General features: G+C 42.9%; 1 protein-coding gene across 2 annotated transcripts; it reads right to left on the reverse strand.

Annotated features, from left to right (window-relative positions):
- Window positions 1-1112: 1112 nt before the first annotated feature.
- Window positions 1113-16285, reverse strand: smg6 (SMG6 nonsense mediated mRNA decay factor; the record flags this gene model as incomplete). Of its 2 annotated transcripts, none has more annotated exons than XM_080040531.1 (19): window positions 1113-3208; window positions 3339-3420; window positions 3602-3861; window positions 3975-4119; window positions 4605-4772; window positions 4927-5106; window positions 5212-5431; window positions 5976-6150; window positions 6500-6613; window positions 6990-7135; window positions 7258-7319; window positions 7991-8206; window positions 8514-8624; window positions 8767-8845; window positions 9140-9246; window positions 9476-9586; window positions 11369-11561; window positions 11698-14020; window positions 16195-16285. In XM_080040531.1, 19 exons carry the CDS (start codon window positions 16283-16285, stop codon window positions 3078-3080), a joined length of 4914 nt encoding a protein of 1637 aa, XP_079896657.1. In that variant the 3' UTR covers window positions 1113-3077. The 2 variants fall into 2 exon arrangements, with proteins under 2 accessions (XP_079896657.1, XP_079896656.1); XM_080040530.1 differs by having other exon boundaries at window positions 7991-8221.
- Between the last annotated feature and the right edge of the window lie 380 nt (window positions 16286-16665).

Raw genomic sequence — 16665 nt, forward strand, 5'->3', positions numbered from 1 at the left:
TTTTTTTAATAAAAAAACCTCTGTTTATTCCCTGTGCACAGAAATACACTTCATTGAGACTTTCTAATTATGGCATGAAAAACAACTCAGGATTACATATGTAAATTTAATCTACATCGAGGGAAAGTAGGCTGGGATGAATCGGGATGAATGCAATGTGCAGTGCACGGCAGCAAAGAGGTTAAAGATGGGCATTCCACAACAGGCTGCAGGCTGGACGACCAATCAGCGCGCACGACGGGGCTCAGAAGGCTTTGATTGGTTGCTTGGTAGCCCTGTTGTCATGATGATGGGAATCAGGGCCTGCCTGTGTGGTCTGTATCCAGGCACAGAAGTATACTGGCGCAAAGGATATGGATGGATAGGCTGCAGAATGTTCTGTCCCAGACACTTACACAAAAATAGAGTAAATACATACACCCCTCCTCCCTGCACTCCTTTGTATAAAAATACAGTCTAATCAAACTAGAACTGAACATAGCTGTGATTGTGCCTGCCTACAGATGCTTAATTTATATATCTGCAATGCATGTTTTAGAAGAGTGACTTAGGTTATAACATGCAAAAATTAATAGTAGGGAGTCTCCAATCACTGATCTTATGGCATTGGAATTTAAGAGTGCACCAATGTATTGGGCCTCTGTGAGTCTAATGATCAGTAAACTTAAAAAAAAAAAACAGATGTCACCTTGTTCATTGCGCTGTGGGTTTCCAGATAATTTTCCTCATTTTTATCTATTTTATCAATGTAACAAGGAATTCCCTGTATTGAAATGCCACACTCAAAACTCCATCCTTGGTTCCATCACTCCCACCTGTGTCGTCTTCAACTACCACACGAGGGCACACATGTTAAGGTTTTGGGATTTTGACCCAACGTTCAGCAGATGATGTTGGTAATGTGTATGCATTTTGTGTCGAGTCGTTATCTATATTTTGATAACCTGGGTTTATTAATGGATAATTAATGTTAGTAAAACGTGTGCCTTTCCCGTGACAAGTCCAAACATCTATTATTACAATATCACACTTTTCATTTGCAGACTGAGGTACAAAACAATGCCTTTAAAATATTTTTAATGATGAAAGATGAAAAATTAATTTGTGTTAAACTGTTATGTATTTACTACATTAGGCTCCAATACCAAAACACTACAGCACATAAGAGTAGATTTCACTGAACACTTCGGCAGCACCAGGGCAATGGGGCTGAAAAGATTAAGTAACCGGTCAGACAGTTCACACAAGAAACAGAAACATCAACTGCTGATGGAAGCTGTACGAGTCAAGCTGAAATAGTACAGGACAAACAGAAAGCAAGGTAGCCACTTCAACATACAGTATTATTTTAGATCCATAGCATCAGACTGATGAATGACTGATTCACACATAAAGGAGGACATAGGTATGACTCACATCTATTTTGGACATCCGGACATGAAGAAAAATAATCTCTGACAATTCAGAATCTCCTAAAACTGCTTCCAAAAGCAATTTAGAGCAAACAAAAGTGCAAACACAAATACTACGCATGTGTTTAATGTTTGTTGACAATGGGTCAATAAGAGGTTGCTTGTTTTTGATTACATTTTTACAGGCTGCAATGTATAGCTGTATAACTCTTGTATTTCATCTAAGTGGATAGAAGTGCTTTTGTGACCTTGAAAAAAGTCACACTCAAGAGGATAACAGATATATGTGGATAAAGCGTAAACTGGTGGTGTGGTATGGACTGAAAAAAATAAATAAAAGGATGATGAGTGGAAAGATGAAGAGAAAATAAAGTGAAGTAGAAAATAAAAAAGATCTTAAAATTAAGATAAAATAAAGACAATGGTACTCAATAATAAAATATCTACAAAGACAGTCAGAACCCAAACCATCATCCAACATTGAGGCTGTCTAAAGCTGACCTGGGTCAAACAATGACATATTTTCCATTTCAAATTTTTAAGATGGGTGGAATTTCGCCAAAAGGAAAGATTCCCACTAAAATGGTTAATAAAGCATCATTTTCTGAAACTAAACACACCACAAAACAACTGAGTGTTCCTATTATACTAAATCTTGATATATATAACGAATATATTTGCATCTGAGTCCGATTTCACAACATTTAATTAAATGAATTCGAAAAATGATGGTTCCTGCTGCTGAAAACTTTGCAAAAGGCTTATTATCAGAGGCTACAGAATGGAGAAATTACTTTCAAGGAAACTAAACCTTTTTACACAAGCTAAAAAAGAAGTTAAAACGACAGATTTTTTTTTGTTGTTTACTTTTTAAAGAAAGATTTTCTTTCAATGCCTAAACTTAAAATTAGCCTCAAACTGGAGGAACAACCCAGGTCACCAAACGGGCATCAAGCATTTCCTGGGTAAGCAGGAAATACTTCACCTGAATGTGTTTCCTTGGAGGTGCTGAGCTTGCAAAGGGCTCTTGAGCAACCCTCACCACAATCAGCCACATGTTACCGTGCTGACAGACCCTCCAGTTGTGCTTCTCTTCGCCTACCATTCTCTCAGCTCTGCTGTGAGGCCAAAGGCAGTGCCAGATGACAAGGCCCTAAGATAAGTGCAGCAGTACTAGATATGGCCGTCCTTGCTGCGGTCTTCCACCAAATGCAATGACATACTCTACCTCTCTGCCTCTTTCTATTAGCCGCCTCAAATTTGAATACTGCTTGCAGAGCAAACTCACTATCTAGAGCAGAGGCTCAAGGCTGGACCAGACATCTTACAAATCAAATCACTCCAGATTCACCTTCTCACTCTCTTCTAGTCCAGCCTTCCTGAGACTTATCAAGTCCCCCTACCTCTTTCTGGGGAAGTGTACTGATCTTAACACATACATAAACACACACACACACTCCATCACAAGGGGGGGAAAGAAGCTAATTCAAACCACCTTGCTCTCACTACAATTGCTTATATTTCACAAGAAGTGGTTTGTTGCTTTCTTGACTATTTCCTCTCCCCTGTTATCGCCTCTTCTTCTGCTCAAGTGTGTCTTCTCCCCAGGCCGAGTGGCAAGCAGGCTTCATCAGTTGGGTTCCTTTGGTTCCAGTTTAGCCTGTTTCAGCCCACTTTGGCCCAGCTGAGGAAAGCTGGGATGTCTCGGACCGGGACGTTGCGGGTCAAAGCTTTGACACGCAAGTTACGGTCATCTGTGAGCAGCACCACCTCCCTGTGCAGCCTCACTGTCCCATCTGTGTTTGAGAAAAGAGAAATAAGAGATTAACTCAGGAGAATACATTCACATCAAATTAAGCAAAGTGTGTGTATGGAAATATATTCAGACAGCGACCGAATGAATGTATGACAGTTAATGTTACGTACTTCTCTGATCAGGCATAAAGTCTTTTGCCTTGTCCTTGCAGTAGTGGAGACAGCAGGACAGAATCACGTCATCATTGGTACCCTGAGGAAGAATAGAAAAATCCCTCGATGAAAACACTTCAAACATTTAGTTTGTAAGCAGTACTGTGGCCAACAAAAGAAGAAGCTTAATTTCAAAACACGATCTAAAACCAAATTACTAAGTGGTAATAAAACTAAATAAAATTAAACCTTTTTTGGGCAACATTTATTTGGGCTCTCACCTGCTGTCCAGAGGTGTCTTCACTGCGGAAGGCAATGGACTCCAGCTGGTTTCCTCTGCTTGTCAGGGCTCGGAGGTACGGTTCCCTGGCCTCGAATCCTTTCTCTAGGAAAGCCACTGCCAACCGGGCCTTCTCCTGCACGGCCCGCATGTGGGACGCACTAACATTATAGTTGCCACGGCTGCCAGAGCTGCGCCCTCCTGACCCCAATCCGCTCAAGTTGTCCTGGCCTTTAGCCAAGCCGTCTAACTCTGTAATCACTGAGAGGCATATAACACACATCATGTCAAACATGTCATAACAGCACAATTGTAATCATCCTTTATGCCTCTTTCTAGAGTGTGTTCATCTTTAAAATGTATTTCAGTCTTACCAATGAGCGGCACAACTATGATGTATGTTCCACACTGAAGGAGTCTCGTCAGCCCCCCCAAGTGATCAATGAATCCATTTGTATCTGGAACCAAAAAGAGAGGCCTCACTTCCAGCTCCAATTGCCCGCCTGTCTGCAGCACCGCCTGAAACACACACACATTCAATTTGATGAGAAACTCAGCTAGGTGACAACATGTACATATTCATGTATAAACATGTCCTCTTCAATCAGTCCTTTTAAATAGTTTATTATTAACCAAATTGTGAGGTAAATCTATGAAGTCCTCTCAGTACAAATCCATTAGCAACTGAACTGCCCATCTTAGTTTTTTTTATTCCTTTTTGACTATACACAAAAGCTATACATTGCCAGGCATGCAGACAAATTCCCATTACAATTTATTTCCTGAATTTGAATAATTATTGTTTTTTTTTAAAGATATTTTTTTTGGCATTTTTATGCTTTATTGACAGAGAGGGGAGTGACATGCAGAGAACGACCGCGGGCTGGAATCAAACCCGGGTCCGCTGCTGGCCCGAGGCCCATGGGGGGGACGCTCTACAAACTGAGCTAAGGGCGCCCCCTTGAATAATTATTGTTAGGTATGCACGCTTATGTATATTTTACCTGTATTTTATCCCTGCGTTTTTGTTGCTGTGCTAGTTTGTTAGTGAGGTCGTGACGTCGCGCCTTCAGCTGTCTGATGTCATTCTCACAGTCTCCCGACTCCTCGCCATCATCATCTCCTTCTGATGCGGACAAAGAGGACTCTGCCTCCACTATGACATCATCCCCCTGTCAAACACACACAGACAAGGTCAAGACACATGTTTTCCACAAGTTACCAAGAAAGAAAGAAAGAAAGAAGTGCAAACAGAGAAGATAAAGAAGAGAGTGAGCAGAGGAGAGAAGAAAGATTATTAGATAGAAATAAGAGCTAGACAGTCACCTCGTTCTCCGTTAGAGAGTCCTGCCTGTTCTTTGTAGCCACTGAGAGGTTAGATGGTGGAGAAGTTGCCACAGACACGTATTTGCCACCCTTGAAGGCCAACAGAGGCTCCTCCTGTCCACACAAAGCCTCCAGAAAGTACTTCAGCACTGTGACTCTCTTACAATCTGCTGCTATTGCCTGAGGAAAGAATAAAAGGTATACAGTCATGCCCAAAATTTGTAAATATGTTCCATGTTTGTGGTTTTTACAAGTTAATATTGTACACATTTGCTTTCCACTCACCATCTCAGTGTGTCTGTCTGTGTAACTGGGCTCCTGGGGTGCAGCCAGCAGTGGTACAAAGCCAGCGAGTAGCCGGTCCTCCTTCAATTGCAACACAGTCAACTCCTCCTCTCCATCGCTTTCTTCTGTATCTACTTTGTACAGCGGCACTTCCCCATGGTCAACACGTGCCAACACGTTGCAGAGGTCCGCCAGGCACTGCCAAACATCAGGGCAGCAACTTGATGGAGAGGAAAGCCACAGGTCATGGTGAGGAATGGGTATTTTAAAGAACTAATGTCTGAGGAGAGTTGGTGTGTGTGGTTCGTGTAAAAGTATCAGTAGGACTGACCATTTCCTTGAGGTAGTTATTTAATCAAGCAGTAGGCAGAAAAAAAAGCTAAAAAATTAAGCCAGTAAACAAATATTTTTAAGGTAAACAACCAGATATTTCCCACAGCAACTTCGTCATAAGACGTGAAGTATTCAGATCTTAGTCACATTATTGAGACATGTATACACCTGAATTGCAAGTATTCCTATTGCAGTTTTTGCAGCATTTTCCGCAGTTTGTGACGCATGCCCTGATTTACGGCTGTTGAGCTAGCGTGTGTAAACATGCAACATGGCTCCTTTAAAGAAGAGGTGTAATTTTTTTGGCTGACGGAATATGCTGTGCATATAAATGTAGTCAAAGTTTTGCTCACAAAAAAGGGTGGATCCTCTGCCTCCAAGGATCCAAAAAAGGAAAGGAAATCAGTTATTGCAGGTTTAAAAACACTCACTCTATACGGCATGGTGGTGGATTCCACAGTTCTGGGTGTAACAACATCCAGTCAGACCAGACCTTGATGCTTGGCAGTAGCTCTTTAAGGTCCAATGGAAAGGCAGAGACCCTCACCATACCCTCCAGCGCCTCCTCTTTACCATCCTCCTCTCCATCCACCATGGAGACTGGCTCTGAGAGACAGGAGAGGTTAAAAAAAACACTTGAAAGTTACAGACAGAATAAAACAACTGAAACATCCATTATGTGGAAAACAGGAGCTTTTGATACAAAAAAAAATCATAGTGGGTTGTTTTTGACTAACATAAAATGAACAAAATATCATCACAGCTGTACAAATAAATATGAGTATGATTATTCCAAGATGCCAAGACCAACTGAAGCTACAAGATTGCTCCCTTTATGACATGAATAATCTCTACCAATGAGCTGTAGGACAGTACATTCATTCTTGTCATTACACAGTTCATCTGACATACTGTAGATAAGGAAACACACTGATCAGACACTTGGTGTTTGTACCTGCAGGAATATCTCTGAGCAGCTCCGTGCAGCGCTGCACCAGTAGTGCAAACATGCCGAGACCCAGGGCAGTGCTTTGTTCTTGTAAAACAGACCGCACGTCTCCATCTTCAACTAAAGAAAACAGAGACAAGAATTTAAACTAGTATATCCTCAACACTCTTTGCATTAATATCCCCAATGACTTGTGTGAAGCCCCAGCATGTTGGATTTATTTTTTAAATCGTATATTAGTTGGAGAAAGAACTGCATCTGACACAATAAGATAGAGAGAGCCAAAGAGTTATCGTTATCAACCCTGCAATGGCCACTAAAGCTCTTCAAGGTGTAACAAAGAAAATGAAAGACACATTAATCACCTGCATGATTTAAGTTGTTTAGCGGCCATGCACTTGTATTAGTTTTGCAGATAAACAGCTTTGAAGCGATAGTTGTTGTGTGATAATGATAAAAGTGGCTTGTATGTTTGTTTGTTTGTTTGTGTGAATACCTCTGCTGTGGGCATTGTGTATGGTGAACATGTTGATGGTGATGATCTGCAGCATGTGTGTGCTGCCCACAAGGGAAGGGCCATGCTGGAGCAGTGACCTGAACTCCTGTAGCACACGGCTCGCCACTCCAGGGAAAGACTCCATGCTAGAAAAGCAATTCACAGAAACAAACAGGCACAAGGGCACTCAGAATAAATACCCTTTTCAGAATTAATTCTTATTATGTCCATGAATTTAAGTGCTGGAATAAAAGAGTCCTTCACTCACCCCACTTTAGTGAAGAGCTTTCCATGTGCATGCAGGAAACTCAGAATGAACCTCTTATTCAGCTGGAGGGGGGGGGGGGGGGAAGGAAATAAATGATGACAAATCTTTTGGCAACTTTTGTATTCAGCTCAAAATCCTACAGCACAGTAGCCTGGCATTTCCAGACCTGCAACTGGGCGCTGGCAAATTAAATTTGCTGCGCCTGTTGGTCTGGACACTCTCCATTATAGCTCACGTCATGAAATCCTGAGCTACCAATCAAATCGTTCTTTCTGATATGGGCGGGCCAGAGCCCTTTGTATGGTGCTCTGGGGCGGACGTAACCGGATGACGACAGTGACGTGAATGCGCCGTCGAAGCCGTGATAGTAAACATCAAAGATGGCTGCGGATATGTCGTTTGAGTTCGAGACGGCTTTGGCCTCGACGTTTTACGATTTGGAAGACGGCACTCAAATTTTTCATTAGCAAGTAAGTGGAATGTTCTGTTTTGCCGACCAACCACGGCAAAAGTTTAATTTAACAGTTAAACCGCTGTTCGCTAAACGAACAGGGCTTAATACGTCACCAAATTCAGGAGGCAGTTGTTTTGAAGAACGCTTGTTGTCAAAATCAGTGAATATCTCCTCACGATCCATAATAATAATAATAATAATAATAATAATAATAATACAAAATGACCTGTGTAAAAAGATGTCTGTATGTATGTCTAGGAAGAGGAAAAAGGATCTTACTTCACTAGCGCTGAGACTGCCCAGCTCTCCGTCTTGTTCAGAGTCTCTGCTGGACTCACTGCCTCCTCTCTGGGAGGACGGGGTCACTGCTTGTCCACTGGGGCGAACCCATATCTCCACCCGGGCTCCGTCCTCCCCTCTTCCTCTCCCTCTAACAGCTGGACCCCTGGAGCCTCCTTCATGCTCCTGCCTCCTCCTTCGCTCAAGCTGCTCCGTCTGCAACAGCAAGGTCTGTAAACAATTAGCACTTGCGCCGCCTAAAGTCAAAGCACCAATAGTAGACGTACTATTAAGGCAGTAGTAATATGAGTATTTATGCAGCCCTACTTGCATGGACAATTAAGGTTAGAAACAACCCTTTTGAAATGATACCTTTGTCAAACCACTTCTGTTCCTACCAATAATTAACGTCCCCCAAACAGCGATGCTGACAAACCACTACGGTTCAATTTCAAAGTTCTGACTTGGGGTTATTTTCAATGCTTTTGTCGAAGTGAATGAATTACAGGAGTGTGTCTCTCACCTTACGCTTAGCTTCCTCAAACAGACTCATAAGGCTTTCCTTTGCAGTCAGGATGGGGTTCGAGGCTGCCAAGCTGCGCATGTAATAATACACAGCATCCAACTTCCGCTTCTGTAAGTGAAAGAATAAGAGGAGGGAGGTATCTTTTAAAGGACGCACACTGGGTGGGTGCCACAGGGATTGTACACAAATATGTTGTTGTTTTTTCCCTCAGTTAATCCAGATACATGCCAAGAGAAACACAATCACTCACCGTATAAACTGCAAGCAGGGCAAGCTGGTTATAGGGCCGGCCATTTTTGGGTGCAATTTGCTGGGCTTTCAGGTACCAGCTAAGGAAAAAGTGCAGTCATAAGATACCATCAGAGAAACTTTGTGGAAGATTTGGACTGTCAAAATGTTCTGAGTTCTATCTTAAATGATAAGGTTCTCATATTCTCTATAATGTTACATAGTTACTACTCTTTAGCAGGTGGCATCTCAGGAAAAACAAGTCTAATACTGAGAAGGTTATACAAGTTGATCAAGAATTCAGGAATTCAAAAAAAATATTCAGGACTAAAATGAAAAACAGTTTTCAGGGGGAAATTAAATGGGTGCAAACATTTCCTTGAATAACAGCCTACCTGCGAGCTTTGCCGTAGTTGGCCGAGTCACTGGCTTGTTCCCGATAGCGTGCTATATCTCCCTGACAAATCATGCAGCGCTGAGCACTGATGAGTGCATACTTTACCTGCAAAAGACAGAAACACGAGAAAACCTTTCAGCAATTCAATATATACAAAAAGTTCAGTTGCAAGTGCAAACAGAATTGACAATTAATACACATCTAAGTTGCTGTCAGCAATTATATTACGAGCAACACGTCTGATCATTCTCAAAGCATTAGGTTTCATTTATATCGACTGACACGGGCATAGTCATTGACACACACATTTTAAAAATTTAAAGTAATACTGTACCGTTTTGCGTAAAGGCCGAGCCCTGATAGCCATGCCATCCATGTAAGCCTCCAATTTAAACTGATACGCTGTCTGCAACTTCTGAAGCAGTGAATCAAAAAACAGTGCTCCCTGCAAAATACAGACAATGATTGTAATGGACAAGTGATATCATGTCCGTAAAAATACAAAAACAATGTGTATATTTTCTAAAATATTTTGGGTTTACTAATCCTAGTGGTATATTACTTGTAAAAACGCACAATGCAATCCCAAGCAAGGTCATGATGGTACTTCCATTAAAGTGTCTAAAGAGACAGTTATTAAGCCTTTGCATTGGCGTATCTTCAAGTAAGAATATGAATCCTGCACAGATTTTAAATGCTATAAACACACTTCCAATCTGTCCCCCTTGCAAAAAAAATAAAATCCTTATACACCGTGTTCCAAATTATTATGCAAATTGGATTGATATTGTGGATCATTGAAATCAATCTCATACTGCCAGGTGACCCCAATCAAAGGAAATCTACTTAAGAAGGACGTTCCACATTATTAAGCAGGCCACATGTTTCAAGCACTATGGGAAAGAAAAAGGTTCTCTCTGCTGCCGAAAACCATCAAATAGTGCAATACCTTGGACAAGGAATGAAAACAATAGATATTTCAAAGAAACTGAAGCGTGATCATAGTACCGAGAAGAGATTTGTGGCTGACAAAGACGGGTTCGTGCAGATAAAGGCACAATGAGGAAGATTTTTGCCAGACAAATTCATCGGATAAACAGAGCAGCTGCTAAAATGCCGTTACAGAGCAGCAGACTGGTATTTGAAGCCGCTGGTGCCTCTGAACCTCAAGGTGTAGGATCCTCCAGAGGTTTGCAGTTGTGCATAAACCTATTATTCGGCCACCCCTAAACAATGCTCACAAGCAGAAACGGTTGCAGTGGGCTCAGAAATACATGAAGACTAATTTTCAAACAGTCTTGTTTACCGATGAGTGCCGTGCAACCCTGGATGGTCCAGATGGATGGAGTAGTGGATGGTTGGTGAATGGCCACCATGTCCCAACAAGGCTGTGACGTCAGCAAGGAGGTGGTGGAGTCATGTTTTGGGCCAGAATCATGGGGAGAGAGCTGACGGTGTGAAAATGACCTCTGCAAAGTATGTTGAATTTCTGACTGACCACTTTCTTCCGTGGTACAAAAAGAAGAACTGTGCCTTCCGTAGTAAAATCATCTTCATGCATGACGATGCACCATCTCATGCAGCAAAGAATAGCTCTGTGTCATTGGCTGCTATGGGCATAAAAGGAGAGAAACTCATGGTGTGGCCCCCATCTTCCCCTGACCTTAACCCTATTGAGAACCTTTGGAGCATCCTCAAGCAAAACATCTATGAGGTTGGGAGGCAGTTCACATCAAAACATCAGCTATGGGAGGCTATTCTGACATCCTGCAAAGACATTCAAGCAGAAACTCTCCAAAAACTCACAAGTTCAATGGATTCAAGAATTGTGAAGGTGATATCAAAGAAGGGGTCCTATGTTAACATGTAACTTGGCCTGTTAAGATGTTTTTGATTGAAATAGCTTTTGATTTCAATAAATATGACCTCCACATTCTGCAAATTCAACAAATGGCCATTTTTAGTTCTTCACAACCTATAAAATGTTTTGAAACTCTGTTGTGCATAATAATTTGGAACACTGCATTTTGAGTTTTTTGTTTTTGAAAAAAAATACTGTTATCATATGGAGGTTTGTTCAATAAAATGTGAATCATACTTTAACGGTTGATGACTTAAAGTATACTGACTGTCATTTTCATCGACTATTTAGGAAAATCTGAGAGAAATATGATTTGCACACTGTATTGTGAAACCCTGCCCGAATTTTTTCCCATCTGTTCCTTACCTCATCAAGCAGCGTGAGAAGCTTGTTTCTGATATGAGGGATGTTGTCACAGGCGGGGTCTTTGAGGAGCTGCCGGAAGCGCTCTATGACCTGGTAAAAGACATTCTTCCACAAAGCCTGATCCACGTTCTGAGAGTCTGAGAACTCAATGTCCATCAGGATGGCTTGCTCATAAAGGCCCAAAAGCTCTCCTCTAGAAAATACAAAGGGCAGCAACAGGAAAGTGCTTATTTTTAATAATGCCATTTCAGCTAGTAATGCGGGTAAGAAAAAAAAATTAAAACATAAAACGCCCCTTACATACAGACCCTCACCCCCCAAATCCTCACCTGAGCTTGACCATGCGCTCCAGTCCCTCAGCACTCACTCGGTCCCTGGACAGCAGGTTACTGAGCTGGAGCTCCTGTGAATCAGCAGCCCTCAGTGCCCTCCCTAACTCCCCTCTGTTGTGCTGCTCCATTTCTTCAACTGTCATGCTACCTCCTGCAGCTTGTTGAGAATAACCCACTCCCTTGTAATTGCCACAGAACTGAGCAACACCAGGGCCCGGGTAAATACCGTTAGTGGGAGCCATTTGGTAGGAGCCCATATGATATGGATATGGATAGCGCTGGCTAGTGGTGGCCGCCCCGGGACCATGTTGGTTGCTGGCCGGCATGGGGTAGAAGTAAGGGTTGTCAGAGTTTTGGAATTTGTAGTAGGCCATAGCGGCGGCTTGCTTGGATCGAAAGTGCTCACCCTGCGGCACAGGTGGACTGCCTACCACCTCGTCGTCAGTATCCAGGAAGTGAAGCTGTCCGTATCCGGCCCCTGTCTGGAGATATACGGGCTGCTGGTGAGATGCAGGCTGTGAGGAGGAACGGGTGTTGGCAAGAGCAGGTTTCTGATCCGGGTTATTTGGATCCCAAAGTCGCCTTGCTCCTCCTCCTCTGCCTCCTCTACTCCTAGCAGATGCTCCTCCCCTATGTCCACCGAAAAGAAGTCTTTGGCCAACCTCTGGACTATTGGAGATGTCTGTGCGGGCCGGGAGCACCAGGATACCCCCACCTCTGCCACGAGGGACCGAGCCCTGCGTACGATGTTGTGGAACCCTGCTGTGTGATGGGGCCACCGATTGTTTTTCTAAAGAGATCCGTAGGATTCCCCGACCCCCGCCTCTGTTTCCCTTTGGTCCGTTCCTTTCTTCCCTTCGCCTCTCTGCGTTCACCTCCTCCTCCCCACCTCTTCTTATCCTCCTCCTCTCTTCCGCTACGTCACTCATCTCACTCCCTTCCGGTGATTCCGTAGATGATTCCCCGTTGGCGTTGCAGCTTGGTAAATGGCTCCTTCGTCCCTCCCCACTAATAACAGCAGTCCCCTCTTTGTTTTGGTGTCTACTAGGCTCCGGCCGCGGCCACTTGGTACTCTCCACTTCCCGTCCTCGCCCGGGACCGTCCAGGCTGGTCACACTGCTGGCTGAGCTGCTGCTGTACGTTCGGTTTCGTGAGCGGCGAATATCCGATTTGGAGTAGCGTTTTGAGGTTGGCGTCGGGCCGTTCGCAGTGGCTCTGTTTCTGTCGCCTCTTTCTACAGGCCTGTCCACATTCCTTTGCACCCTCACATCTTTCTCAGCTTCTCTAGGCCGGATGTTGTTGTTGTTGTCTCCTCTTCTGTTTTCTCTGCGATTCTCTCTTCCTTTGCCTTGGTGCGTCTCTCCTGTCTTACCGGGTCTGTTATCCCGATCGGCCTCTGGTGCTCGCCTGGTCTCTCTTTCCTTCTCGTTTTTCCCACGGTCTATTCTACCTCCACCAACAGCAGCTTCCTCTTCTCCTCTTCTGGATTCTTGATTCCTCTCTCTCTCTTTCTCCCCTCCCCTTCTCCTGCGGTTTCCCCTTTCCCTCCTTTTCTCTCCCTCGTCCATCTCCTCTTTAGCATTTGCCGTCACGTTGAGCTTTTCAACATTGCTGATCAATTTCTCCACCGCAGCATCAGAAGGTAATGGAGGTTTGTCCACATCTCGATTCCCTTGGTTTCTGTTTGACTCACTGGATATAGATGTTTTTTTTTCGCTTTCTTGTAAATCGTTCACTTCTTTATCCCTCCTTACTTGCTCCGGTAGAGATGTATTTTTGTTTCCTTCACTTTCCCCTGTACTCCACTGGGATTCAGTTTTCTCCTCGGGCTTCATTGGAGGAGGCTTATCCTGCTCTCCGCAGTCATTTCCCTGGACGCTCCTCCGGCTCCCGGGTTGATAGAATACCCTGTCCGGTTTGCGGGCTTTCCTTGAAGTCTTAGCAGCTCCAGCAGGTTCCTGGTTCTCTCGGTCATCTTCAATAAGGCCCTTTGCTTGGTTTGCTTCTGTTTTAGCCTGGGACTGGCGGCCCTTTCTACAGTTCTGAGTGTGACTGCCGTCCCCTCTCCTCCTGTCTTCTTCCCTTTTGTCGGCCCTCGTCCCACCGTCAGTGCAGCCATGTCTCTCTAGAGCTTTTTCAGGGACAAGCTTTTTCTCACTCTGTGGTGGTTGATCATGCTCATATGAGTCAGCATCTCCGTCCTCGCTGTCATGGTGACGCTGTCCATGTCCGGCCACCGGCTGGTAGCGCTGCCGTTCAGGACGCTTTCCACCGTTCCTCTTTTGTTGCTGGTTGTGTACATGATGCTCCTGTTGATCCTCTGCAGAAGAAAAAAAAACACACACAGAAATAAGAAATTGAGCTTCAGAAAGACAAAGTCAGTCATAGACACAGTAGATGGATATGAGTATTGAACAGGGCTCCAGAGTGCGCCTAATTTGGGCGTACGTGCGCCCAGAAATCAGTGGAGTGCAACCAGATATTTTCACTGGTCGCACCAGTGCACCTGAAATTTATCACGTCATATTAAATGTAATATTGGGTGTTGTGCTGCACGATTAATCTAATTGCGATGTGAGCTAGTGCAATTACATAATCGCAAAATTGGCTGCGATTGCAATTCAATGTAGGATAAATGTGCGCGTGTGTCTATATACGTTCCAACTACTCCTCTCGTCTTTTTGGTAGCACCCCTCTGACAGTCTCTGTGTGTGTGTGTGTGTGTGTGTGTGTGTGTGTGGATCTGCGTGCACACTTACACGGCGTGCAAGACGGGTGCCGACAGCAGAGTAAACAAACAAACATGGACGCCGACACGCAGCAGCATCCACGCTGAACTGTGACGGAAAACAAAGGCAACGTCTGCTCTATGGCGATATTTAGGATTCGGGTACGGCGACATTGAACAAATTTAACTGCTGTTTAAAACTTGGAAACTCGTCACGTGGCGACCGGTGGCAACACGCCCAGTCTATCAACACAGTGCAGAGAAAAGTCAGATGAGTGCATGAGAGTGAAGGCCCACGCAAGTTTCAGTAAGTTTATAGAGACTATAGTCTTTGGAGGAATGCATTTATTTTCATGGGGAAGTATTTATTTTTTTATTAAATTGTATTTTTATTTTTTAACAATAATTTGTATTATTTTGAAAACAGTATAGGCTACTAGCCTAGTAGTGCAAGCTTTATTTTTGATATTTTCACTGATTCTTAATATGTGCTTGTTTTAAATTGAGATCAGGTATCAAAGCTGTCAATATTCTCAAATCTTCCTTGAAAACCAAGAAAGTAGAATCATAATAGCCAACCATTTATTTATTATATTGCATCGCAAATCGCAATATTTGCCACTATAATCGCATGGCACAATTTCTCGAATTCGTGCAGCACTAACTGGGTGCACCAAAAATATATGCTGGTGCACCTAGATGAAAAAGTTAGTCTGGAGCCCTGATTGAAGAATAACAACAAATCCTGTCATAAGACCAAAATGAAGTATCCCTCTGTACGTTCAAACTCCCCACCTTGTGGCCCTTGTCTACAAGCTCATTTATTCCAACTTGATTTAGACCTTAAAAATGGATCTCAAATACATAGTTTGATTTTCCAAACTTTATCTGTTGGGCGCTGTAGTTTATAGCAGGTGTAACTTTAACAGTAGGTACGAGGTAGTGCATTTGGTTCTCTAGTGAGTTTTGATGGCAGCAGAACACTGTATGTTGGACTGATTCAAAATAAATTACACATCGCCCAATGGAGTCTTAATAAATGTTTTTTTAATAGTTTGTGGACAACACTGGAGGAGGGCTATTGCACAGAGTGATGAGCTAACAACATCAGACTCTTTTTGAAGGATTTGTTGACAAAAATAAAAAATATAGAATATCATCAGGCTTATCCTTTTTTTAGACACAAACATTGAACACACAAACTCAAATAATAACAGCATCTTTAGAGCCAGAAACTGAGAGTCAGAGAGCAGTAGGCTACACACAGGGAAATGTGCAGCTACGAATAAAACTGCAATGCTTCCCACAGCAGATGAAAATTGTATCACTGTTATTGACTTTTATACATTTTATATTGAGTTTTCAACTGAACTTTTGGAGGCCTGCGGCAAAAAACGTTGGCTATTTAACTTACGTATCGTTTGTAAATCGTTAAACTTAAACGTTGCGATTAAACAATAGGGGGAGCATTAATTCTACCAGTGTGCGTATAATAAATAAAGTAACTCTAAGGAGAATATTTAAAACGGGGTAATTTCGCAGTCACAAAAAATTAGTCGTTATTATGGTTGAAGGGGGCGTTTGAAACAGACCGCGCGCGACCAAAGAATGAACTGGCAGATAGCTCGCTAGCTAACAACATTAGCTGGTTACAAACTTAGCAACTCCGAAGGCTACTTTTGCCAGACTTGGGTTACCTCTGCACTTGAATTTATCGAGTTGTCACGACAGTTTCCCCTCCAGATATCTAGTTCACTCTTTCTTACCTTTCTGACAGTCAATAATATTGACTGAATTCGACGCTTCAGCTCGGAGTTCCGCAGCTGAGATTCGCACTCGGTCCAGTTCATTCGCCATCTTTGTTTTCACTAAAACAAACCTGAAACAAACACAACAAGTATGGTGGCCGCAAAGGACCAAACATAATCACCGTGTGACGTAGCGCTTGGGTAATGTAGTAAGATTAATTTACTATAAATTATGGCCTGCCTGTCCTACAGCTTATGTTTAATATATGTGCAATGCTTATTAATCAGTTTTCAGATCCTTTAAATGTCGTTGTGGTAAATTCAAACGTTTGAAATAGCTTATTACAAGAGGTGCATTAAGATTATATCGTGGTAGGCTACTCCTATTTTGTAAGGAACTTTTTTGTTGTTTATCATTTTGTTTATTTTACAGATATTTTAGGGTCCATATTCTTAGTAAAATATCAAATATGAAGTTAGCTTAGTAGC

This window comes from Ammodytes marinus (assembly GCF_949987685.1).
Source record: "Ammodytes marinus genome assembly, chromosome: 14".
Lineage (NCBI taxonomy): Eukaryota > Metazoa > Chordata > Actinopteri > Uranoscopiformes > Ammodytidae > Ammodytes > Ammodytes marinus.